The 23,587-nt window shown below is 43.6% G+C and overlaps 1 protein-coding gene across 1 annotated transcript in view; it reads left to right on the plus strand.

The window, feature by feature from the left end:
* Window positions 1-23,587, plus strand: part of GCM1 (glial cells missing transcription factor 1) — a 100,637-nt gene that overhangs the window by 8,636 nt on the left and 68,414 nt on the right. The window contains exon 2 of the mRNA XM_029595717.1: window positions 21,949-22,066. Coding sequence (XP_029451577.1) covers window positions 21,986-22,066 — 81 coding nt within the window. The 5' untranslated portion in view covers window positions 21,949-21,985. The remainder of the gene's footprint in view (window positions 1-21,948; window positions 22,067-23,587) is intronic.

Genomic DNA, 23,587 nt, shown 5'->3' on the forward strand with positions numbered 1-23,587 from the left:
CTAGAAGTACATTATAAGAATGTTCCTTCCACCCTTTCTGTCTGCTCCCCTGGCCAGTCTCCTTTCACTTTACCTTCTCAGGCCCCCCAATTACTCCATTCTCTACTATCTCTCCCCTTCCCCGCTAGGCCCAACCCCTTCCACTCTATCTCCACTCCCAGAGTTTGACCCCTCTTTCAGTACTACCCTCACATAGACTCCCTCTATCCCTCTCTCTCACACAAACAGGCTCCCTCTCTCTCTTGTGCACATACGCACCCCCTCATACAGGCTCCCTCCCTCTCGCACACACACACATATCCTCACTCAGGCTCCCTTTCTCTCTTATGCATACACCCCCACACAGGCTACCTATCTCTCTCTCACATACCCCTGCACATTGGCTCCCTCTCTCTCACACACACGCACACATCCTTTCACACAGGCTCCTTCTCTCACAAATAAGTAACCTCACTCCCTCACAAATACACACTTCCTTTTCCATACACACCAACTCCCAATCTCTCACACATATAAACATTCTTCACAATCTCCTCACAAAGGGGCCAATGTAATAAGGTGCGCTGAAGCTGCCTTGGGTTTGTGTGCACATGCACGTGTATTTGTACACGCATTTTCCCTCGCAAAGCCCTATACAGGGATGTAATAAGGGGATTTGTGCATGGGAAAAAAGTGCATACGAACGTGCTTACAGACCCGTGGTTTTTCCTGCGTGAATGCATGCTAACGGCATGCAAAGAAGGTGATTAGCTAATCATAGGCAATGCAGAGAGCCATGCTAATGCTAGTGTGGGTTTTTTAATGCGGATTTTTTACCACCATGGTCAGGGCATGAGTTAAGTATCAACGCTGATTCGGGGGGCCTATGTCGGCGTCTGAGCGTCCTGAAAACTACCTAGCTAGACACCTATCTCAGTGTCCAAGTAGCCAGCTTAGGCCTGGATTTATCAAAATGCACTAAATATCACATGCGATAGGAAAAGGGGTGTGTTTTATAGTAATAGGCAGTTTATCGCAATTTGCGCTAATACCTATGCGAAGCGCTATCTTAGCACAAATTGCAATAACTTTTTCGCACTTTGCGATAAGTGCCAGAATTGATGTAGTGTAGGGGTTAGGGGCCACTTTGACAGTCAAAGTGAGACGTACAAACAGAACAGTGCTCTCTTGTGAAGATTTGATGACCTTTGGAGTGAGGAAACTCACCCAAAGATGAGATTTGTGCAATGTTCTCTCAACCTAGCTTGATGGACTCTCTACCTGGGTAACATCAAATCTCATCATTGGGTGAGTTTCCTCACTCCGAAGGTCATCAAATGTTCACAAGAGAGCACTGTTCTGTTCGTATGTCTCACTTTGAATGTCAAAGTGGCCCCTAACCCCTACACTAATACCTAAACCTTACCTCGAGTGACTAGGTGGGCCTCCCATAGAGATATAAATACCAATCTAGTATGAGGGCATTATGATTAGGTGTTCTCTCTCTCTCTCTCTCTCTCTCTCTCTCTCCCTCTCCCTCTCTCTCTCTCTCTCTCTCTCTCTCTCTCTCTCTCTCTCTCTCGTGTCATTTTCACATGCGTTAAAGGTGGTTTTTGAATGCAGAAACGCCATATAGCGATAAATGACCCCCTTAGCTAGGTGCTTTTCTGGGCCTCGGAATGGCCAGCCTAGGTAGGGGCTGAGCTGAGCAGCTAGCTTGGTGCCTGAGCAGTCAGATACACAGCCAGAAGAACGCCTAAGCAGCAAGATTAGCTAGGCGCCTTTCTGGGCACCCGATCATGCAGATTTGCGACCAACTAAGCACCTAGTTCAGCGCCCAAATGACAAGATTAACTAGGTGCCTCTCTGGGCACCCGATCGTGCAGATTTGCGAGTAACTCAGCGCCCAAATGGCAAGATTAGCTAGGTGCCTTTCTGAACGCCTGATTGTGCAGATTTGTGAGCAACTAAGCACCTAGCTTGGCGCCCAAATGGCAAGGTAAGCTAGGCGCCGAGGTAGGCACTTCCCTGGGCGGACAGATACAAAGATTGTTGAGAATTATCACCTATGAAAATATTTGCCATGTTTTCTGCAGCACAGTTATTTGACATATTAAAAAAACTTTCCAAGGTCATGCTTTCAATTAATAGGGAGACCCAATAGCTCGCTCACTAGCTTTTATGCACGCATTATCAGCGCGGGTTTTCAGTGCAGATTCGGCCGCTTATTACAAAAGCCCTGTACCATGCTTAGGTATGACAATTTTTCTGACGTGTGCAGTTTTCTGCAATCAAATCATTTGCATAATTTATTTATTTTACATCCCGCGGAAGCTTCAGCTTTAGTCTTGCGCGGTGATCAAAACCCGCACACATAATGAGCGCCTGTTTTGCCACAGGTCTTATTATATATCGGCTCCAAAGACATACATATACACTCACTCATACTCTCTTTCTCACATCTCTCTGCCACACATACATATACACTCACTCATGCTTTCTCTTTCTCACACACTCACACATACACACACACACACACACACACAGGCTCGCAGTCTTACACAAGCACCTCTACACACAGCCTCACAGTCTCTCACACAAACAACCTCTACACACAGATTCACTCTCACCAGAGCCTGCTCTGCTTGCGGCATGCTGGGACTTGCACCTTCATCTTTGCTGTGACAAGATAGGACCTTCTTCTTTTTCAGCACACCGGGACCTTCTCCTTTTTCACCGCAACACAGCATGCCGGGATCTTATTCCTCTTCGTCATGACATGGCATACTAGGACTGCCTTCTTTGCCACGATGCAGCACACCGGGGCCTTCTTCTTTGTCACTAGTCGGATAGGCTCCACTCACAGCATGGTGAGGTTTGCTCCATTTTGTCGCAGCGGGATGGGGGCGACTCGTGGCACGCCAAGGCCTTCTCCAAATTCTGTACAGAAACTGTAATTTCACTGCGGAAACTGGAAATTCTGCACAGGGGGGAATTCTTCGCAAATTCTGTTCTCCGCAGTAGCACAGAATCCCCCCAGGAGTAATTTGAATTTTTTTTTTTGTAAGAGGAAATATCCTAGTTCTGCTCTGCACTCTTTGAGGGAGTTTCTCTGGCTGCATAGTATCAGTTTACAAAATTTAAAGTGTATTGTTTATAGTAAGGTTCTCTCCCATCTGCTATAGACCATGGGTAAACAATGTAGACCATCAAAAAAATCTCAAAGGGAAAACAACAAGTCTACATCAAATACTCAAAACATACAAATAGTAGATTCTCTAATCATTTGTGAAAATTTTATATCGACACCAATATCTTTAAAGAAACTCTATATTTAATTGATGAAAGAGGCATCATACAGGTAGCTAGGAATAATGAGGTCCATACTCAGCCACTATGCAGCTATACTAGTTAGCCAGTTATACATAACTGGCTATCCAGTAAGGTGTATTCAGTGGTGCAGTTGCGCTGCTGAATATATCCGGCTATCTTAAAGTTAGCCGATTATGTATAACCGGCTAACTTTAGGACAGCCCTGTGGCCCAACCAAAATTAGCCACAGAAGGCAACCGACTAACTCCAATATTTAGAGTTAGCTGGTTAACTTAAGCAGCTAACTCTGCTCCTCCCCAGAATGCCTCTTGCCAACCCTCGGAATGCCCCCATCTTATCCAGCATATTTCTAGCTGGGAAACTAGTTATCTGGTTAGAATTTAGCTGGATGAGGGATGAATATAGCCATGTAAGCCATTTAGACATAACATAAGAAATTGCCATACTGGGTCAGATCAAAGGTCCATCAAGCCCAACATCCTATTTCCAACAATGACCACTCCAGGCTACAAGTACCTGGCAAGTACCCAAACACTAAGTAGATCCCATGCTACTGATACCAGTATTAGCAGTGGCTATTCTCTAAATCAGCTTGATTAATAGCAGTTAATGGACTTCTCCTCCAAGAACTTATCCAAACCTTTTTTAAACCCAGCTATACTAACTACACTAACCACATCCTCTGGCAACAAATTCCAGAGCTTAATTGTGCATTGAATGAAAAAGAATTTTCTCCTATTAATTTTAAATCTGCTACTTGATAACTTCATGGAGTGCCTCCTAGTCCTTCTATTATCCGAAAGAGTAAATAAACGATTCACATTTACCCATTCTAGACCTCTCATGATTTTAAAGGCCTCTATCATATCCCCCCTCAGCCATCTCTTCCCCAACCTGATTAACCCTAACCTCTTTAGCCTTTCCTCATAGGGGAGTTGTTCCAACCTCTTTATCATTTTGGCTGCCCTTCTCTATACCTTCTCCATCGCAACTATATCTTTTTTGAGATGCGGCAACCAGAATTGTATACAGTACTCAAGACGCGGTCTCACCATGGAGCAATATAGAGGCATTATGACAGTTTCAGTTTTATTAACCATTCCCTTCCTAATAATTCCTAACATTCTGTTTGCTTTTTTGACTGCTGCAGCACACTGAGCAGACAATTCTAAAGTCTTATCCACCATGATGCCTAGATCTCTGAGTATATGTTCGAAGGTTTTCTGGTAATGAGTCCCAGAGATTGGGGCTGGCATCAGTAGCACCACTGAATACACCTTACTAGTTAGCCAGCTAATGATATAGCTCTGTCTCTCATATGTTTTAGGTGGTAGTTTTTTATAGTTGGGAGTTCGAGTAATCCTTTGTCGAGGGATGGAAGAGAACGTGCAGGAGTACGAGGATTGAAATTTATTCCTAGTAGTTCATTGTTAGGATTCAAATTATTGTGAATTATTGTTAGGACTTTGTATATTATTCTGGATTGCACAGATAGCCAATGTAAAGCAAATATAGTTGGGGTGATGTGATCAAATTTTCTTTTCCCAGTGAGAAGTTTGGCCGCTGCATTTTGAAGAAGTTGGAGAGGTTTGAGGGGATTGGCTGGAAGTCCTAGGAGTAGGGAGTTGCAGTAGTCCAGGTTAGAGAATATAAGTGATTGTAGAACAGTTCTAAAATCTGATAATGTCAGTATAGGTTTCAGGCAGCTTAGTATTCAGAGTTTAAAGAAACAAGATTTGATTAATTTGCTGATGTGAGGTTTCATGGATAAATTTTCATCAATTTGTACGCCGAGATTTCTTACTTGAGTTGCAGGCAGAGAAGGTAGTTTCCAAGATCGATATTGGGGAGGATAGTTTTAGATGAACTTTTGCTTAGCCAGATTAGTTCAGTTTTTTTGGGGTTCATTGAAAGTTTCAGTTGAGAAAGGTTTTCTTTAATGGTGGTCATATACTCAGAAATAAGTGAGGCTGTTTTCTCAAAAGAGTTTGTAAAAGGGACAAGGACTTGCAGGTCATCTACATACAGAAAGAAATTCAGTCCAAGGTTAGTTAACAATTTGCATAGGGGAAGTAAGTAGATATTAAATAAAGCTGCTGAAAGTGAGGATCCTTGTGGAACACCAGTAGTGCTTTGGAAAGTGTCAGAAAGGTGATTATTAAGTTTTACTTGGAAGAATCTGACGGAAAGAAAGGAGGAAAACCATTTTAGAACATTGCCTTCAATTCCTATGTTTTTTAGTTGGAGGCATAGAAGATTATGGTCTAATGTGTCGAAGGCAGCAGTTAAGTCAATCAGAAATAGACAATAAGATTTGTTAGAGTTGAAGCCGCATAATACAGCGTCAATTATTGATTGAAGAAGAGTCTCTGTAGAGTGATTCTTTCTGAAGCCGAATTAGTTAGGATATAGAATTTTATTGTCATTAAGGTGAGATTCCAGTTGAGAGAGAGCAGCTTTTTCAAGAATTTTTGCAAGGAAGGTTAAGTTGGAGATTGGACGATAGTTATCCCAATTGTCCAGTTTTCCAGATTTGGTTTTTAAAATTGGTTTAATTACAGCTTGTTTTAGCTTATGAGGCACAAAGCCTTCCGTGAGGCTGAGGTTAATCATAGTTGTAATTGGGGGAGTTATTGTTTGGATTACTTGTTTTAGTGAGGATGCTGGCATCAAGTCAAGGAGGTGAGTAGCTGGTTTAAGTTTTGATACGATTTTGCTTATTTCTATATGCTCTGTGATTTTGATCTTTAGAATAGTTTCCACTATTTTTCCTGGCACTGAAGTCAGGCTCACTGGCCTATAGTTTCCTGGATTGCCCCGGGTACAATGGATACTTTTAATGATAGGTTACAAATTTTAACTAATAGATCTGAAATTTCATTTTTGAGTTCCTTCAGAACCCTGGGTTGCATACCATCTGGTCCAGGTGATTTGCTACTCTTTACTTTGTCAATCTGGCCTACTACATCTTCTAGGTTCACAGTGATTTGGTTCAGTTCATCTGATTCATCACCCTTGAAAACCACCTCTGGAACCAGTATCTTCCCAACATCCTCATTATTAAACACAGAAGAATTAATTTAGACTTTCTGCAATGGCCTTATCTTCCCTAAGACCCCTTTTAAACCCTTGGTCATCTAACGGTCCAACTGACTCCTGCACAGATTAACTATTATATTAGCTGACTAAATATGGACCTCACTGATTTTCTTCTTTTGCTATATACCCTGACCATCATCACCTGCTTCAAAAATATTTTTTAAATTTTCAATCTAGCATTTTAAAAAGTTCACTCAATGTTTTTGGAAGGACTCCTTAATAGCAAGCTTTCTTTAGGAAGATAAACAGTTCTCACAAGTATTTGGGTAAAAATTCCTTACATGTCAGTCTTTATTGGATAAACAAATACAGTATTTAGCTTCATTTTTCAGATGGATTCTCCAAAAGATGGCCTGCCTCCTCACATAATAATCCCAGACATCCCAGCATCAATATTTCAGCCCAGCTGCAAACACTGGTAAAGTCAGAAAAATTGCATCTTCTTTTAAACCTAATTAAACTAATCACGATCTCAATTCTATATCACATGGTCTTTAAAAATACTGGTGACGGTATAAAATTTTCACGTGTTTAGAGAATCTATGATTTGTATGTTTTGTATGCTTGGTGTAGATTCATTGTTTTCCCTTCTCTGAAATTTTTTGTCACTGCATAATTTATATTGGGAAGCATGGCACTATCACCTTGGAAAGACATTCTCAGTTTTTCACGTGATCACATACAATCTTTATTGATCACTATGCCATTTTTTGAGAGCAAGGATGTTAGTACACCGCAATTGCCTAACATCAAAAATTGAAATAAACAATTAATTCGGACTCAATTACATTACAGCACTTTAATTGAGTACCATAATACCTCATGGCTTAAGAGTGATAAAAGAGCTAAAGCTGTTCCAAGAAGAATCAGAATTTGTTGTAAAATGGAATAATGTGTTAAATAAGTGTGCATTAGACCTGATGGTCCTTATTATAGAACAAGCAAAGACACATGCGCTAAAGATTAAAGAAGAGTTAGATAGCTCGTTGATGTTATTAATGAGTCAGGCTGTGACCAATGAATTTGACTCTCGGTAGTTCAGTTAGTGCAATGAAAAGAGGATGGAAAAGTATTCCTGAAGTTACCTCAGATTCTTGAAACTGGTTAGCTCCTGTTGTTGAGGAATGAAGACCTACTGGGCCCAATATTCAGCACCATTTAGCTGGCTTAAGTTCAGACATAGCCAGCTAAAAGCCACTGTTTGAATATCTGGCTGCAGTCAGTGATTGCCTCTTAGCAGGCTACTTTTGTTTGGCTAAAAGGTTAGCCATCTGACAAGCAAATTTTAAAAGGAGTGTGCGTGCACCCATAAATGCGCCTATTGGACACGTGAGCAAAATTACGCTCAATTTTATATCGTGTATGCAAATGTACCATTTAAAATATCCCTACGGCACATAATTACAAGTGACAGGGAGAGAGAGACTCTTTCAAAGATTCAATTTGACACTCTATATATCTCCCACTGTAAGAGGGGCACTTTCAACTCAGGGTGGGGCAGTGTTACAAGGGTCTAAAGACCAATGTAACATCGCCCTTACAATGGAAGATATGTAGCCAAATTGTCTCTCTCTCTCTCTGTTCAGGATCCCTCTGGCCCAAAATCTCTAGACTTGTGCCTCATCAGGATCAGCAGTAAAGTTACGCAGGTATCATGGCACACGTTGCCATGGTCAGCCTTGCAAAATTTGGGCACCCCGGAACACCCATGCCCTGCCCCTTTTCTGCCTCTTTATTCTTGACATGTGCACAGGTATGTACGCACGTACTTCCCGGCTTCTTAAAATTCACGTTGCTCGTGTGTGGCCCACATACGTGTGTATGGGGCTGTTTTTACACAAGCAACACTTTAAAAATGTACCTGTATGTGAGAGGCAGCATGAGGGTGCACTAGGATGGGACCACTTGCTCGGCTAACTTAGGCCTAGATTTACTAAGCTGCGATAGAGTAATATCGCACATTAAATAGCGTATAATGCTCGTTAAACTCCATTTATTGTACAATATTGCCTTATCTAGAACATATCGTGCGACATCTTCAATATATTCCTCCTGGTATGGAAAAAACTGCTTTGTATGCATTTGCAATCACAAAATTGCCTAATGCATGCAAAGAATCTTGTGCATAGGCAATTCTATGCTAATAAAATAATAAGCTGACTTAGAAAAAAAAGTCAGCCCCGTTATTTTATCTTATTTCAGGGAGTAGTAGTTATTTTCCAGAGGGAGCATTAAGGTGCTAATACAGGTCTCCGATGGTCCCGCAGGAAAATTTAAAGGGCCATGAGGCCAAAACACATTACGGCCAAAGCTCACAAATCACCCCGGAGGTCTCTGGAGACGCCTACTGCCTTCCAAGATGACTGTGGCCCCCCAAAATACAAAAAAAGTACTAGACATACTGCATGGTGATGGCCCACTCCCTTCCCTAACCCCTCCCCTGTTTCATTAAAAGTGCCTCTGCAGCTTTAAGAAGCCCCTTTTCCCTTCCATGTACATCTCCAGCATTGCCCATCCCTTCCCCCCGGTCCAAAAAATAAAATATCCCTGGGGTCTAGTGGCCTCCCCCCAAGCCCCAGTCATGAAAAGGTGTACAATCAGCCAGTTGGACCACTTGTTCCAGTAGAACCAAATCTTTCTCTGAGAGGGCCAGTTCCCCTTTTCGGACTGCTGTAAGCAGTAAAGACTCCAGCTACCTTAAATAATTAAACAGCTTCTCCCCCTCTCTCTGGCTGGTCTGTCTGAAATGGAAGTATAGATCTGGCCCACTTTCAGTGGTACCAAAAGTGCTCTGTAGTGCCTCTAGGCACTCCTCAGCCAGAGGGTTCTTAATTTTCACCCCTCCAAGGATCTCCAAAGCAGGCCCCCTCACTCACTGAAATGTTGTCTCTTCTTAACAGCAGAGCAATCCCATTCTGGGACCATCTGAGTGGCCTGCTGGATCCAATTTTCATAATCACATTCTCCTCTAGAGACGGGTAGTTTACCTGAAAAAGTTCTCAGTCATTTGTAAAAACTATTTTCAGCTTGGGCTTCCTGGCTGTATCCATTGCTTTGTCTACAGTTAATACGAGAGATGCAGTGTCCTACAAAATAGTCTCTGCTGGGGCAGTCGGTTCGTTTATCTCTGTAATTGTCTTTCCCTTTAAGGCACAGGAAATCAGTGAGTTCTTCTATAAACATGCTGCCATCTGGTGTCAAATCACCTTCAATGCTAGCCTCTCCTTACACTAGAATTTTCCAAGGACTGGTCCCCCTTGTGTGTAATACTTCTTTAGGTAGCATCTTGATGGAGTTAGTGTGGCAGCACACACAAAAGGCCATTAATCTCTCCGGTGCAGGATCACAGCTTCACCCTATCAGTTTTATACTGTCCCAACCAGTGGCCTTTCCTATTAGGCTGGAAATCTCCTGCACATCTGGATATTTTGCGCCAGAAATGCCCTAGCAAGAGCCTCTTCTTCCCCTTTGCCCCAATGTTCAAGAATTTGCAAAGCCATTGGTACTATAATTCACAAGGGGTGAATAATTAAATTGTCTGGGTGGGGTGCAGGCATAAATAATCCCAGCAGTGCCTCCACTTCTACGTGACCCCTCCTTTGAGGTATGTTTGTCCCCTATGTCAAGGGAGGAGAGCATCATGTTAGAAAAAAAAAACCAGTTCTATATACTGACGTGTTTGTAACCTGGAGGTGTCAAGATAATTTCCCCAACCCCAATACCACACCTGGTGCCCTTTCTTAGGAACTTCTTTTTTGTAGCACTATGTGCTATATGCAATTACCACACCAAGAAAAACACCGTAAATATTTTTACTAAGAATTTGTTCTAAAGCAGGAATCGTGAATAGGAAAAAAAAAAACAATATTAATAACAGATATGAAATTCAATGCAGATGGTTTTCTCCCCAAGCAGAGCCAAAGACTGTCAGTTGCTACATGGAGTGGAAAAAAAAATCCAAGGGGTACCAATGCAGTAAATATAACAGTTAATTCAGCAGATAATTTTCTTATATGGAGACAGTTTAAATTGAACTATACTAACAACAGTTAATTCCCACTGAACAATCCCCCGGATACCCAGGAATCTAACATTGCGATTATAACCAGTCATTCAGCATTAGGGTGCACATCCAGAAGATTTATTTGATGTAGCTGGTGGACGCCCCAAGGACGAGTGCTGTAAAGCGTGAAAGACTGGGAAGACCCCAGTCCTCTGAATTCTCCACAGAAAGGGGCAGGTTGAAACCAAGCTTTACTTAGCAGATCCCTGCAGCAATGAACAAGCTGTGCCCACTTGAGGAAGTCTGGGTTCCTCTTGAAATGAGATGTTACAAAGTGTAAACCTACGAGCAAGGCGCTTTCCTTGCCTCTTCTTAGAGCACAGCTTCCCAAACTGTGGGTCGGGACCCCAAACGGGGTCACAAAACCTCCAGCTTCAAAGGGCAGTCCTCTCCAGACATCACCACCTGGGATCTTTGAGCTAGCATGCACTCTTGGGTCCTGCAATGGTCCCGCCCTCGCTTGAGTTTCCACGTTAACAGGAAGCCATGTGTGAGGAGGGACTGGGGCCACTGCAGGGCCTGTGAGCTTTTACTGGCTCACGGATCCTGTGCTGACTTTCATTACTGATGCTGCTGTCAGTTGCAGCTCAACATCAGGCATTGGTCCAGTCATTGGGGAAGAGTGGGCAGAGTGTGCACAGGTCTGTGCAGGTTGTCACTTTTTCTCTATCCTCTCCCATCATTGAACTTACCTAAGAGAAAAAATGTTGCCCCTGTCATCAGCCTGCCCTCTCTTCCCACTAACTGTCATCCACTTATCGCCTGAGGCCCAAAGGAAAATGTTGTTGCTGATCCTAGTCAAGGGGATGTTTGGATGGGGGCTGTTTGAAGGGAAGGATCAGATACAGGAAGGGTTTGAGGGTTGGATCAGTGGGAGAGGGATTGACTGTAGAAGATGAGGGGGGATGCAAAAGAAGGAGCTAAGGGTGAGATTATCAACTGGGGAGGTATGTGAGGAAAGGGATGACAGATGATCAATTGGGGTTACAAAAATGGCTTGGAGGTGAGAGAGGTTCAGTGGGGAGGATGTAAAAAGCTGGAGTGGGTGAGCGAGAGGCTAGGCTGGGAAGGGGAGAGGAACTGGGGAATGTAAGAGGGGATCAGCTGGAGGGGCAGAGGTTGAGAGGCCGCCTGGAGGGGGATGGATGATGAGAGAGGGGATTAGTTGGAGTGCAGGAATGGTGAGTGGAGGGATTGTTGGAGGCGAACTACACCCCCGCTAATTAGGTTTGGTTGTCCTCCAGGGCCGTGTGAATTTTCAAGTGCTAAAATGGGGTCACATTGGCTAAAAGTTTGAGAAGCCCTGAGTATTTACTAAACAAGTTAGGTTGTACTTAGCTCTGCCCCTGAGACCCAGCCCTTGCTCCTGGTGCTAGGGATCCTGATAGGGACATCACACTGCTACTGGGCTTGTGCTGCAGGTCTTCTGTCATCCAGCCTGCCTCGCTCTCTCTTTCTGGATCTCTCCCGAACAAGCTCTCTCAGGTGCTGCAGGAATCAGCACTGCTTTTCCTGCTCTCTGCAATCCTTCTTGTACTCGTCAGCCTCTTCCCCAGAGCTAACTGCTGTCAGCCTCAGCCCAGGAAAACTAGGCATGGTTTATATTTATTATTTCTCTTCTCATAGGCTGGGACACCCTCTGACCTTTCTCTCTTATTAGCCTGGTTTCTTATTGGCTAAACTTGTCACGCAACCTCCTGGCCAATGACATGATAGCCGGATTCAGGACAGTTTCTTTCCTGCATAGTTAATCCTGCAGCTGCTGGTGTCATTTGGAAACACAGTCATCCAGTAACAAAAGTCAAGTTCTTGGATTTAACTGAAAGTTTCCTTCTGGCATTCCTCAGATCCTGGGGGAGGGGGAAGAAAACAGTACCCGGTGGTTTATTTATTGCACAAATCTGGAATGCATTTATAACCAGTACATCACTTATCAAATGTCCCTGATTACACTGCATAGCTCTAGAATCAGGTAAGTTCATGGGGTCAGGACACCTTTATAGGGACCCTGCTACAAAAGTTACATGAGAAAAGTAGTCTCATAACAATGTTTGCGATCCCCCTAGGGCAGACAAAGATGGCTCAAACAACTACTTGTGGTTTCAGTAGCACCAGAGGTATATCAGCAGAAGTAGCACAAACTATTAGCAGGGCTCAGTGGTATCAAGTCACTAGCTGATGTCATTCTTATCATGGGCTGCAATGATTCTGATGAGGAAGTAGAGCATGACCAAGTTGACAAGCTATTGGTGCTAATAGAAGTTAAGACTTAGTGTGAAGAAACTGTAATTCAAGGTGAAGAAAGTCTGTTTCCATGGGCGCATTCTGTCCTTGGTCGAACTGAAAGCGGGCCTGGTTAAGGCTAGGCATAAGCACTGAGCATTTTTGAGAGAATGGTTCTATATTTAAAAAGATAAGTTTTGAAGATAAGTCTTTTTAAATAAAATAAGATTTTTTGGGTAAAAATAATAAAGATTAAGGAATTATTAGCAGTGGGAATGAGTAAATGACATAAAAATACCGTGCTCAGTAATATGATGCTGGTTGAAGCCCATTGAGGGCAAGAGCCTGTGGATTATATGTTATGAGCACTTTCTTAACATTAATCTGATACTTATTCCCCATATAGGGTGGGTTTATCTCAGATTAATCTTTGCTTGTAAGGTTAGAGCTGTACAGGATATGCTACAGCCTATGTATATGTGGAGGACCTCCAATTTTGTGTTCCATTCTAGTTTAGTAGTACAAGATATTTTGGGTGGGGGAGATCCATGAATTTTTCATTGTTTGAAGTGTTATGGAAAACTTCAAATGTTGAATCTGCACTACTTTGAAATGACCACTGGATGGCACTTGGCGTGTGATACTGGATTACTGGGTTGTTGTTATTAGTATGTGTAAATGCATCTGAGTTTTAGTGTTTTGGATGATGTGGTATGCCCTTAAGTGTATGGAAGGTTTTGATTGGTTGAGAGGTTTTGCCCCGAAAGGTATAAATCTGGGTCAAATTGGCAGGAGTTGCACTTTCTAGGATGGCGCTTGGAAAGAGAGGGACCTCCAGAATGTAGTATCTGAAGTATTCAGCCCCTGGGCTGGTGGGATCTGGAGACCCCTCCAATATGCAGTGGGTCCTGTAGGGGCTTTCACCCCCCCACTGGAAAAGGCCAGAGGTCAAGAAGTGAGAGCTCATGATTCCTTCCCCTGACGAACTAGTGTGATGAGGAGTTGGAGGAGAGTCGATTCCTCCCCCGAGGAAAAATGGCCTGTAGGAGAAGACAAAGGAATGTCCAGAGATGTGGGGAACCCCAAAGAAAAATGGAGTGGGGAGAAAACCATGGAGTCCTGCACATTGCCAATAGAGAGGCTCAGGATAAAGAAAGAGCGGTTCCTAAGGTAATGAGATTGTTAGTAGACCTTGGGGATGAGTGTGATTGACCAAAGGAGAATTTGGGGATGCAAACTCCATGTCCTAAAAGGTAGAGTGCGAAAGAAGATAGAGAGATGGGAAGAAAGAGCGAGGAGATGGCGTAAGGAGGGATTGTTGAGATCTAATTTCTGTTCAAGTGCAGACAGAGAAAAGGGGGCCAGATAGGCCTTAGAAGTGAATGTTTTTACACTGTGTATCCTATGAACTCTGATTATTCAGTACAGAACATTTACCCTATATTAAAATGAACAGAGTAGCTGGCTGTAAAAGCCAGAAATAAAGTTAAGAGTTTGATTATACTTTGGAATGGTGTGACTATTTCATGAGACTTTATTTTATGCCATCACTACTAGAAAAATATGAGGGCCAGTTTCATGGGGGGGGGGGGGGGGGGGACGAGAATGGCTGATGTACTCCTTGACCAGTAAAGGGGAGGTGAGGTACCCCGCGGCTCCTAACAGAGTCCACTTCACCATCTGCACGACCTAATTTCTGAGCTCACTAAATAAACTTGAGAGACTGGCCCCCATCATTAGGGACAGAATCTCTCCTCATTTTATGTGCACCTCCTGGATTGATGGCGGGCTTTCAGATGTAATTTGTGACTTATCTAGTAAAATTCATGCCACACCTGACAAAGGTATGTGAGCCCTTGAGAAGGCTTCTGGATAAGGATGTCACTTGACATGGGCTTCCAAAGTATGTCCTTGCAGAGCAGGAAATAAAGTGCTTGGTCATGGATGCACCTGTGTTGAAGTACTACGATGTCACCATGCCTGTTGTGATACAGAATGATGCTAGTGGGCTTGGATGTTGTTTGATGCAAGAGGGTCAGCCAGTGGTCGTTGCTTCTAATGCACTGATTCTAGCTGAGCAGAATGATGATCAAATCAAAAAGGAATGTTTGAGCATTGTGTTTGCCTGCCAACTTTTTCATCATTACCGCTAAAACCATGATATCATCACAACAGAAACTGACCATAAGCCTCTGACAGCAATCTCCAAGAAGACTCTATTGTGTGCTCCGAAACATTTTCAGAACATGCTGCTTACATTGCAAAATTACAACCTCGACGTTGCTTATAAGCCAGTCTGCCAGTGATTCACTTAGCAAAGCTACAGAAGAACAGGATCAACAGTACAATATACGGCTTGAACATCTCTGAATTTTTCTGGGTACAACAGGAACAAACAAACATTGCACAAATAAATCAAGCAGATTGTCTGAATGTCATGGACCAGAGACTGCATCAGATCATACAGCACACTGCAGGACAGGGTTATCCAATTCTGGTCTCCAAGGGCCACAAACCAGTCTGATTTTCAGGATATTCCAATGAATATGCATGAGATATATTTGCATTTAAAATGAGGTGGTGCACATGCAAATTTATTTCTTGCATAATCATTATCCTGAAAATAAGACTGATTTACAGCCCTCAAGGACTGGTGTTGGACACCCTGCTACTGGAGATGCAACCTTGGAAGCATTGAAATCTGTGGTACTGGAAGGTTGGCCAGAAAAAGAGGAGGAAGTACAAGTTACCAAAAGACTATACTGGTCATTCAGGGATGAAAGTGTCATGGTTGTCAGCCTTTGGGCTGTGGCAGGGTTGATGCAGCCTAGTAGGAGAACCTACTAGGCCCACGCCGACAGCTAGCGGACATGCCCTTACTGGGACAGGAGCTGGAGCTTCACCTGTACCAGCCTCATTCCCATGGGTTGAGCCTTTGGGTTCCAGGGGCTGGCAGGGCTTAGGAGAATGTCCCTTAAGGAGTGGTCTCTTTTGTGATTTAAGGAACCTTGAAGGGTGGTCAAAGATATGGCAATTGGGATTTAATGCCAAGAAGTGTAGAATCATGCATCTGGGATGTGGTAATCTGAAAGAACTGTATGTGATGGGGGGTGAAATGCTGCTGTGCACGGAACAGGAGAGAGACCTTGGGGTGATAGTGTCTAGCGATCTAAAGATAGTGAAGCAGTGTAATAGGAATGATAGCCACTGATAGGTAGCCAGGAAGAGGCTTTTCCAAGGACATCGTAAAGTGGTTGTGCTGGCAGCCTAAAGCTGCATTTATAAAGTTGCCTCCAGCTCCGGAATCCAAAAAGCTTCAATCTGCACCTTGGTATCTTGGAAGAAGAAGAGAACTGGCATCAGTAACTGTGGAGAGGATGAAGACTGGATACTCTGAAGTTTCCCACCTTTTCCGGGCAACGGTTGGCAAAGTGCCCCAGAGCTGTGCCAGAGAGGCAGAGATTGAGCCACCTATGCTTCTATTTCCCGAGGAGGCAGTGGCTGGTGCATCTGTCGTGGTAACCAGAGGCCACTGGAACTTGGGTGCCAGTCTGAAATCTGATGGGATAGCTCCCTCTCACAGGCTCGCTCCTGGAACTGGAGGTCCACCCTTATGGCCAGAGCGATGAGGTCCTCTAACATGGGTGGAAAATCCTGGCCCACCAGCTCATCTTTTATATGCTCTACCAGTCCTTGCCAAAAGATGGCGATCAGGCTGTCTTTGCCCCAACAGAGTTCTGAAGCCAGGGTGCAGAATTCAATGGCATAGTCGCTCATGCTGCTACTACCCTGCCTGATACAGAACAGCTCCAGGGCTGCAGACAAGGCCCAACAGCACAGGGATAGCAAGACAAGGCACAGGAAGAAGCAACACGTACTGCAAGGCAAGAGGACCTGTTGCTGAGGTGCTGGGCTGGAGCGTGGCTGGTGCTTAAATATCAGCTGCACTGACTTCATCAGGGGAGTGGCAGCCAGACTTTCCTGCCACTGGGCCTTTAAGGACAGGAGGGATGTGCATGCATGCACCTAAGGAGAGCATGATGCGAGTGGCCCGGCTGCAATATCGGCATTCTTGGTGCGAGGAGTCCCAGTGGCTTCCTGGCTTCGGTGGTGCCCATGGTAGGTGTGGTCAGTCGTGGGGCCTACCAAGGCTGGCAAAGATATTATAGTAAGCATATGAAATGGCAGTCCATATAAAGGCAAACAAAAAGAGCTAGTAAAAAGGTAAATTAAATAACTTATTTAGGTATCATTTCAACCTGTTCAATACCACTATGGCAGGTATACAATTACAGTCTTACAAAATTGGAGAAAACTGGTATTGGTATAGTCATGTACCAGTGTGAGTCTTGCAAATAAACAACCTTTGTAACTTGAGCACATATAGAAAAGTAATGTTTACCCCTAAAACTGCTTGTATACAAGCTGGATCTTAACCAAAAGCAGTCCAAATTATAATACTTAGTTTATGTTTAAGGAGTTCTCTTGCCATCACCATTCAACATGCAGGAAGCCAAAAACAAAGACTGAACATAACCAACCCAAGTAACCCTAAACATAACAAAGGTGACAAGGCACATTTCTCAGAAAATAAGAGGAAATCCTTGTGCAGGAGAATCCCAGCTAGAAAAGAATCAAATGTTAAAAAGTGATTATCAAAAGAAAAACAAAAACACCGGTATTTTTTGTGTTTTTTTAAATAATTTGTGGATTTTTATAGCATAGTTTTTCCACTTTTATAGAACAAACACAACTGCAACACTTTACCAATTGTAATGGCCCTTTGGGTTCATTACCAGTAAGACCCTAGTTAATTCCAGAAGCTAGGAAAGACAGGTTAGTAATTAGGGGAGGCACAGTGGATACAGCCCCCTCCTTTTGAAGGTGCTGGCATGGCCATCCCATTGTGAGGTAATAAAAACAGCTCTCTCTTTTTTTTTTTTTTTTGGAGGAGGGGGGCAGTGCAGGTTGATTTTTTAAGTTTGAGGAAGTGCAGGAGCTCTTGCCTCAGTTGAATTTTAGGACCTACCTCTGGACTCAGGCACCACCTGCTTGCAATTTTGGGAAAAGGTCAGGAAGCTGCCTTTCCAGTCCACTCTTTGGCTGGTTAGGTGTGTGTGAGGGGTAACGGGTATTTGAGCCCTTGGTGCTGCGATGTTGTTGATGCAGCCTCAAGGAAAAGCCCCGAGGCCTATGCCAGCAGCTGGCGAATACGCCCTGTAGCGGGACAGTCTGGAGCTTCTCTTTACCAGCCACCTCCCCTGCAGGTTGAACCCTTGGGTTCCAGCGGCCAGCAGGATTTAGACAGGTCCCTAGGGCGGTGAAGATAATGGAAGTCCAAGGGCACTATTGGATCAGGGCACGCAGCTTTACTAACGGAGTCAGAGACAGGCCAAGGTCAGGACAGGAAGCTAATAAGATTAGTCAGGTCCAGGTGGCAGGCAATCGTAGTCAGATCCAGGCAAAGGGTCAAAATCTGAAAAGTCAAGCCAAGAGTGGACAAAGATATAATGAAGACACTGGACAAGACGAATAGGAGATGGCGAGGCTGAACTAGATGGGCTGGACAAAGCAAGGCTGGAAGGCAAGTGAAGGACAGACAAGTCTAGACTGGACAAGCAAGGCAAGACCAGGCTAGGCAAGGCAAGGCTGGAAAAGAAGGCACAGCACAGAAACACAGGAATGTTAGGCAACATGCATTGCAAGGCAGAAGACCCGTTGCTGAGGAGAGGCAGTACTACAGGGCCCTTGCTTAAATAGGAGGGTGCCACTCACCATTTCCCATGCATGCACCTAAGGGAAGGCCAAATGCCTGGCAGCGGCAGCTGCAGTCAGCATTATGCAGCGATGGTGGAGTTCCTCTGCAATGGGAGGTCCTCGGCAATGGGGGTCAGCAATGGGGGTGAGTGTGGCGGCTCACAGGGCTATCCTAAGAGCTGCCAAATGTCATAGTCTGTCTTCCGGTATATTTATGGCATTTTCCATTTTTGTTGTAAGAAGCATAAGAACATAAGAAAATGCCATACTGGGTCAGACCAAGGGTCCATCAAGCCCAGCATCCTGTTTCCAACAGTGGCCAATCCAGGCCATAAGAACCTGGCAAGTACCCAAAAACTAAGTCTATTCCATTTAACCATTGCTAATGGCAGTGGCTATTCTCTAAGGGGTGGATTTTAAAAGGCCCGCGCGCACCTATTTTGCATAGGCCGCCGGCGCGCTTAAAGCCCCGGGACGCACGTAAGTCCCGGGGCTTTCGAAAAGGGGAGGGAGGGGGCGTGTCCGGGGGCGTTCCCGAAATGATGCGGCGTTTCAGGGGCGTGCCATCCACCAATGAGCCAAAGAGACTTCATTATTGAAGTCTCTTTGGCTCATTGAATTATTGCTGCTTCTGGATGAGTGAAAAAGAAAGTTTTTGAGGAAATTAATTCATTTTATTTGCATAAAAAATACTAAAAAAGAAAAATAAATATTTAAAAATAAATTGGAGACCAATGATTATATATGACCCGGTGAATGTATGTGAGTAAATAATTATCTCTACACTTATGGGTGTTATGATGGTCTTGAACATTGCATCTCTGATGTCTGTATAACAAGTAATATTAAGTCTTTATGAATGCTTTGAACTGGATTTGGCATACTTTGTGCATTCTGTAGAGAGTTAGCCATGCCAGAAAGTTTATTCAAAGGTGATGATTCAGAGGAACTGAAACAAATCTCAGTATACCTGGAAGATGTCATAGTAGCAAAACACCTAGACTAGATCATATACAGCCCAAAGTGGTGAAAGAACTGAAAAATGAAATTCTGGACCTGCTATTAGTAATTTGTAATCTATCATTAAAATTGTCTGTGGTACCTGAAAACTGGAGGGTTGCCAATGTAACGCCAGTTTTCAAAAAGGGATCAAGGGGTGATCCAGAAAACTATAGACCAATGAGTCTGATGCCTGTGCCAGGAAAAATGGTAGAAACTATCATAAAGAAAAAAATGACTAAACACATAAATAGGCATAATTTAATGGGACAAATCCCCCCCCCCCCCCCCCATTTCTTACAACCAACAGGTTCGCAGCCTTGGCATCACTATTGATAACCACCTTTCTTTCAAAAAATACATCAACAACACACTCAGAGCCTGTTATTTCAAACTTCACTCCCTCAAAAAACTCAAACCCCTACTACACCTCAGTGACTTTCGCACTATCTTACAAGCATTCATTCTATCCAAAATTGATTACTGCAACGCCCTGCTCCTAGGTTTACCCAAAAGCACACTGCAGCCACTGCAATTACTCCAAAACGCTGCTGCACGGATCCACACTAACACACACAAAAGAGACCACATCACCCCTGTTCTAAAACACCTACATTGGTTACCTGTCGCTGAAAGAATAACATACAAAACTCTCACCCTCATCCACAAAGCACTCCACAACCAAAACATGCACTGGTTCACAGAACACCTTACTTTTTACAACACAAACCGACCAATAAGACAACAACACAGAGCTACTCTTCGCATCCCCTCACCTAAACAGTACAAACTTGAATCCACTAAAGCTCGGGCATTATCTTTAGCTGGACCCGTCCTATGGAACAAGCTCCCACCATTCCTTCGGCAGGAGCCTTGCCCAAAAAAATGTAAGCAGAATCTGAAAACCTGCCTCTTCGTACAAGCATACTCATAGCAACTTCCCTCCCCCCTTTCTCCTCTGATCCTCTAACTTATATGCCATTCTACATGTAAATGGTTATTTATTGATTACACATAATCTGCAAATTGCTTAGTATTCCCTATGCTCTAGTTGGTTTCCCCCCTTGTATATTTTGTTAACTTGATCACTGTTGATCAATTTTATGCGCATTTTCTATTGTTTCACTGTAAAGCTTGTTTAGCTACATTTTGTTTAATGTAAACCGATGAGATGTTCCCAACGTTCATCGGTATATAAAAGCTTCTAAATAAAATAAATAAATGAAATCTATTGACCTTTTGGGATCTTGCCAGGTACTTGTGACCTGGATTGGCCACTGTTGGAAACAGGATACTGGGCTTGATGGACTTTTGATCTGACCCTGCATGGCAAAACTTATGTTCTAAGGGGAGTTGACGAGGACCCTGGCAGCAAGAAAGAAATCAGGAGGAATTTAAGGAATAATATGGGGATGAATTTAAGAATTGTGGGAGTTGGAGAGGTACCTGGGGCAGGGGTGGGGTGGGGGAGGGAGATAGAGAGCAATGGGGAGAGGTAAATAGAGAGGAGCCTTGGAGGTGGAGGTAGGGAAGAACCTGGAATGATCAGAAGGAGGGAAATGGAGAGAAAAAGAGAATGAAACGAATGGGAAGTGATGATTCTTCACACCACCTGCTCCTCATTTATAAAATCCTAGGTTTGCCCATGTGGTCTTGTATGAAATCCAGTCAAATTTATATTTGAACAGTGGACAACTGTGTCTTCTTTTTTTAAGGAGGACAAAAAAGAATTTCTTTAAAAAAAAAAAAAAAAAAGCACAAGTCTGTTCTGTATAAAGTAAGAAACCTAGCCATCCTACTCAGGATCCACATTACTGTATTATGGCAGGAGCTGTGGTCTTTGGCCCCTGGCCAAGGGCTATCGGTGCAGTGGCTGAACAGAGTGGCTTGAGATGGGATATAAATTCTACAGGGTACTTGAGAATTAAAGCTCATGGGGCCATAACTCAAAGGAGGCTGAATCCAACTGTTGGTCCAAATTAGCAGGAAAAAACTGAAAATAAACATATCCAGAGCTAGTCTCAGGTGGAAAAGCTCAAATTATTTAGAGCGGGATAATTACTTGAAAATTGGAGCCACAAAAAATATGCCAGTTTTGAAGTTTCCAGCTGTCACTTATAGAGAAATAAATGGGAAGAGCATATTCTGCCACCTCATTCAAATCTGATTAAGTGTAAAAATCTTGCCAAGTACATTGCTGAAAGAGCTTGCTCTTCTGAAAAATTGCTATACCACATACAGCACTTTTGTTTTAATATTAGGTATTTACCAATTTCCTCACAGAAGATTACAGTCACAATAACATCAATGGCTGCAGGCCATTTAAAAACACGTCAGTAAAATACGATTCAGATTTTAACTAAACCAAGCATATGATTCAGTAGAGCAGCCAGTGCTCTATCAAATCAAATAATACTAATCATTTTTTAAATAATTGTTAAATTCATAGTTTGGCTGTCTCTAGCATATTAATGAACAGTTTCTGTTTTTCCCAGTAAGGAAACCAGAGATCAATTTCCAGTTAAGCCCAAGATGGACTCCATCTACTCCCGGCCACCATATTTAAAATTGTTGTTAACCTGTGACCACTTGACTCCAGGTCCTCAGAAACAAGTAAGTAGTTCATAATTTTTAAATTTCTGTTCCTTTGCATTCTGGGAGTTATAAAATACAAGCTTGGATGCATTTGGAAAATACACATCTGATTCATGTGTTCCTTCTTACCTCAGTATCGGGCCAATACAGTACAGTGCGCTCCGGTGGAGCGCACTGTTAACCCGCGTTTGGACGCACGTTTTCGACACACTAGCTTTACCCCTTATTCAGTAAGGGGTAATAGCACGTCGAAAACGCACGGCCAACCCCCCCCCCCCCCCCCGAAACTAATAGCGCCCACAACATGCAAATGCATGTTGATGGCCCTATTAATTATTCCCGCGCAATTCAGTAAGTAAAATGTGCTGCCAAGCCGCACATATTACTTTCAGAAATTAGCGTCTACCCAAAGGTAGGCGTTAATTTCTGCCGGCACCGGGAAAATGTACAGAAAAGCAGTAAAAACTGCTTTTCTGTACACACTCTGACTTAATATCATAGCGATATTAAGTTGGAGGTCCCAAAAGTAAAAAATAATAAAAAATTTAAAAAATTTAAAATCAGCCCGCGGCTCGCGGGTTGAAAACCGGACGCTCAATTTTGCCGGTGTCCAGTTTCCGAACCCGTGGCTGTCAGCGGGTTTGAGAACCGACGCTGGCAAAATTGAGTGTCGGCTGTCGAATTCACTGACAGCCGCTACTCCTGTCAAAAAAGAGGTGTTAGGGACGCGCTAGTGTCCCTAGCGCCTCTTTTTACCACAGGCCCTCATTTGAATACTAAATCGCGCACAGCAGAGTGGCCTGTGCGTGCGCCGGGAGAGTGGGTGCTCTCCCGCGACTTTTACTGTATCAGTTGTCCCTTCATCCCAGATTAAACAGCCTCATTCAGTCCTGGGTTTGCCCTAACTGCACGCATGGATTTGTAGTTCTGATTTTTCCCATTGATTTCCCTAAGAAATTCAGAGCTACAAATCTGTGCGTGCAATGGAGCACAGTCAGGTCTGGTTCTCCCTGATCGTTTGACCTGGAGTGAGGTGGCAGCCCTAAATTATCCCTGCTCACTTGCTTTCTTCGTTCACTCCTGCATACCTCATCTCACACCTTTCTCATCTCATCTCCTCATTCGTCTGCGTCCTGAAAATATGAACCAGCCTCTTTCTCCCTCCATTCAAGTTTCTTTTCCCCTCCCTTTGGTTTTTGCCCCTAGGGTTCCAACTCCCTCCCCACTTATATTGATTTGGAGTTTAGAAATGTCGTGAGTAGTATCTCTGTCGGCTCCACTCTTCCTTCTCTATTCTTTCTTTCCCTTGATCTGATCTGTTTGGCAGTCCTGTACCTGGGCTATATTTTTTTACTATCAACTATGGATAAGTATAGGAGAGCCGCAGGTAAGACTTTACATTCCACTGTATCGGTATCTGTAAGCTTCCCCACCTGGTGCATGTCCGACTGAAGCCAGGTTGTGAGGGAATGACAGCCAAAGCTCATTAACATACTTTGCCCTGCCCTGAAAAAGGCGTTGTCCCTGCTGCAGGAATGA

This window comes from Rhinatrema bivittatum, chromosome 3 (assembly GCF_901001135.1).
Source record: "Rhinatrema bivittatum chromosome 3, aRhiBiv1.1, whole genome shotgun sequence".
In the NCBI taxonomy this organism is placed as follows: Eukaryota; Metazoa; Chordata; class Amphibia; order Gymnophiona; family Rhinatrematidae; genus Rhinatrema; species Rhinatrema bivittatum.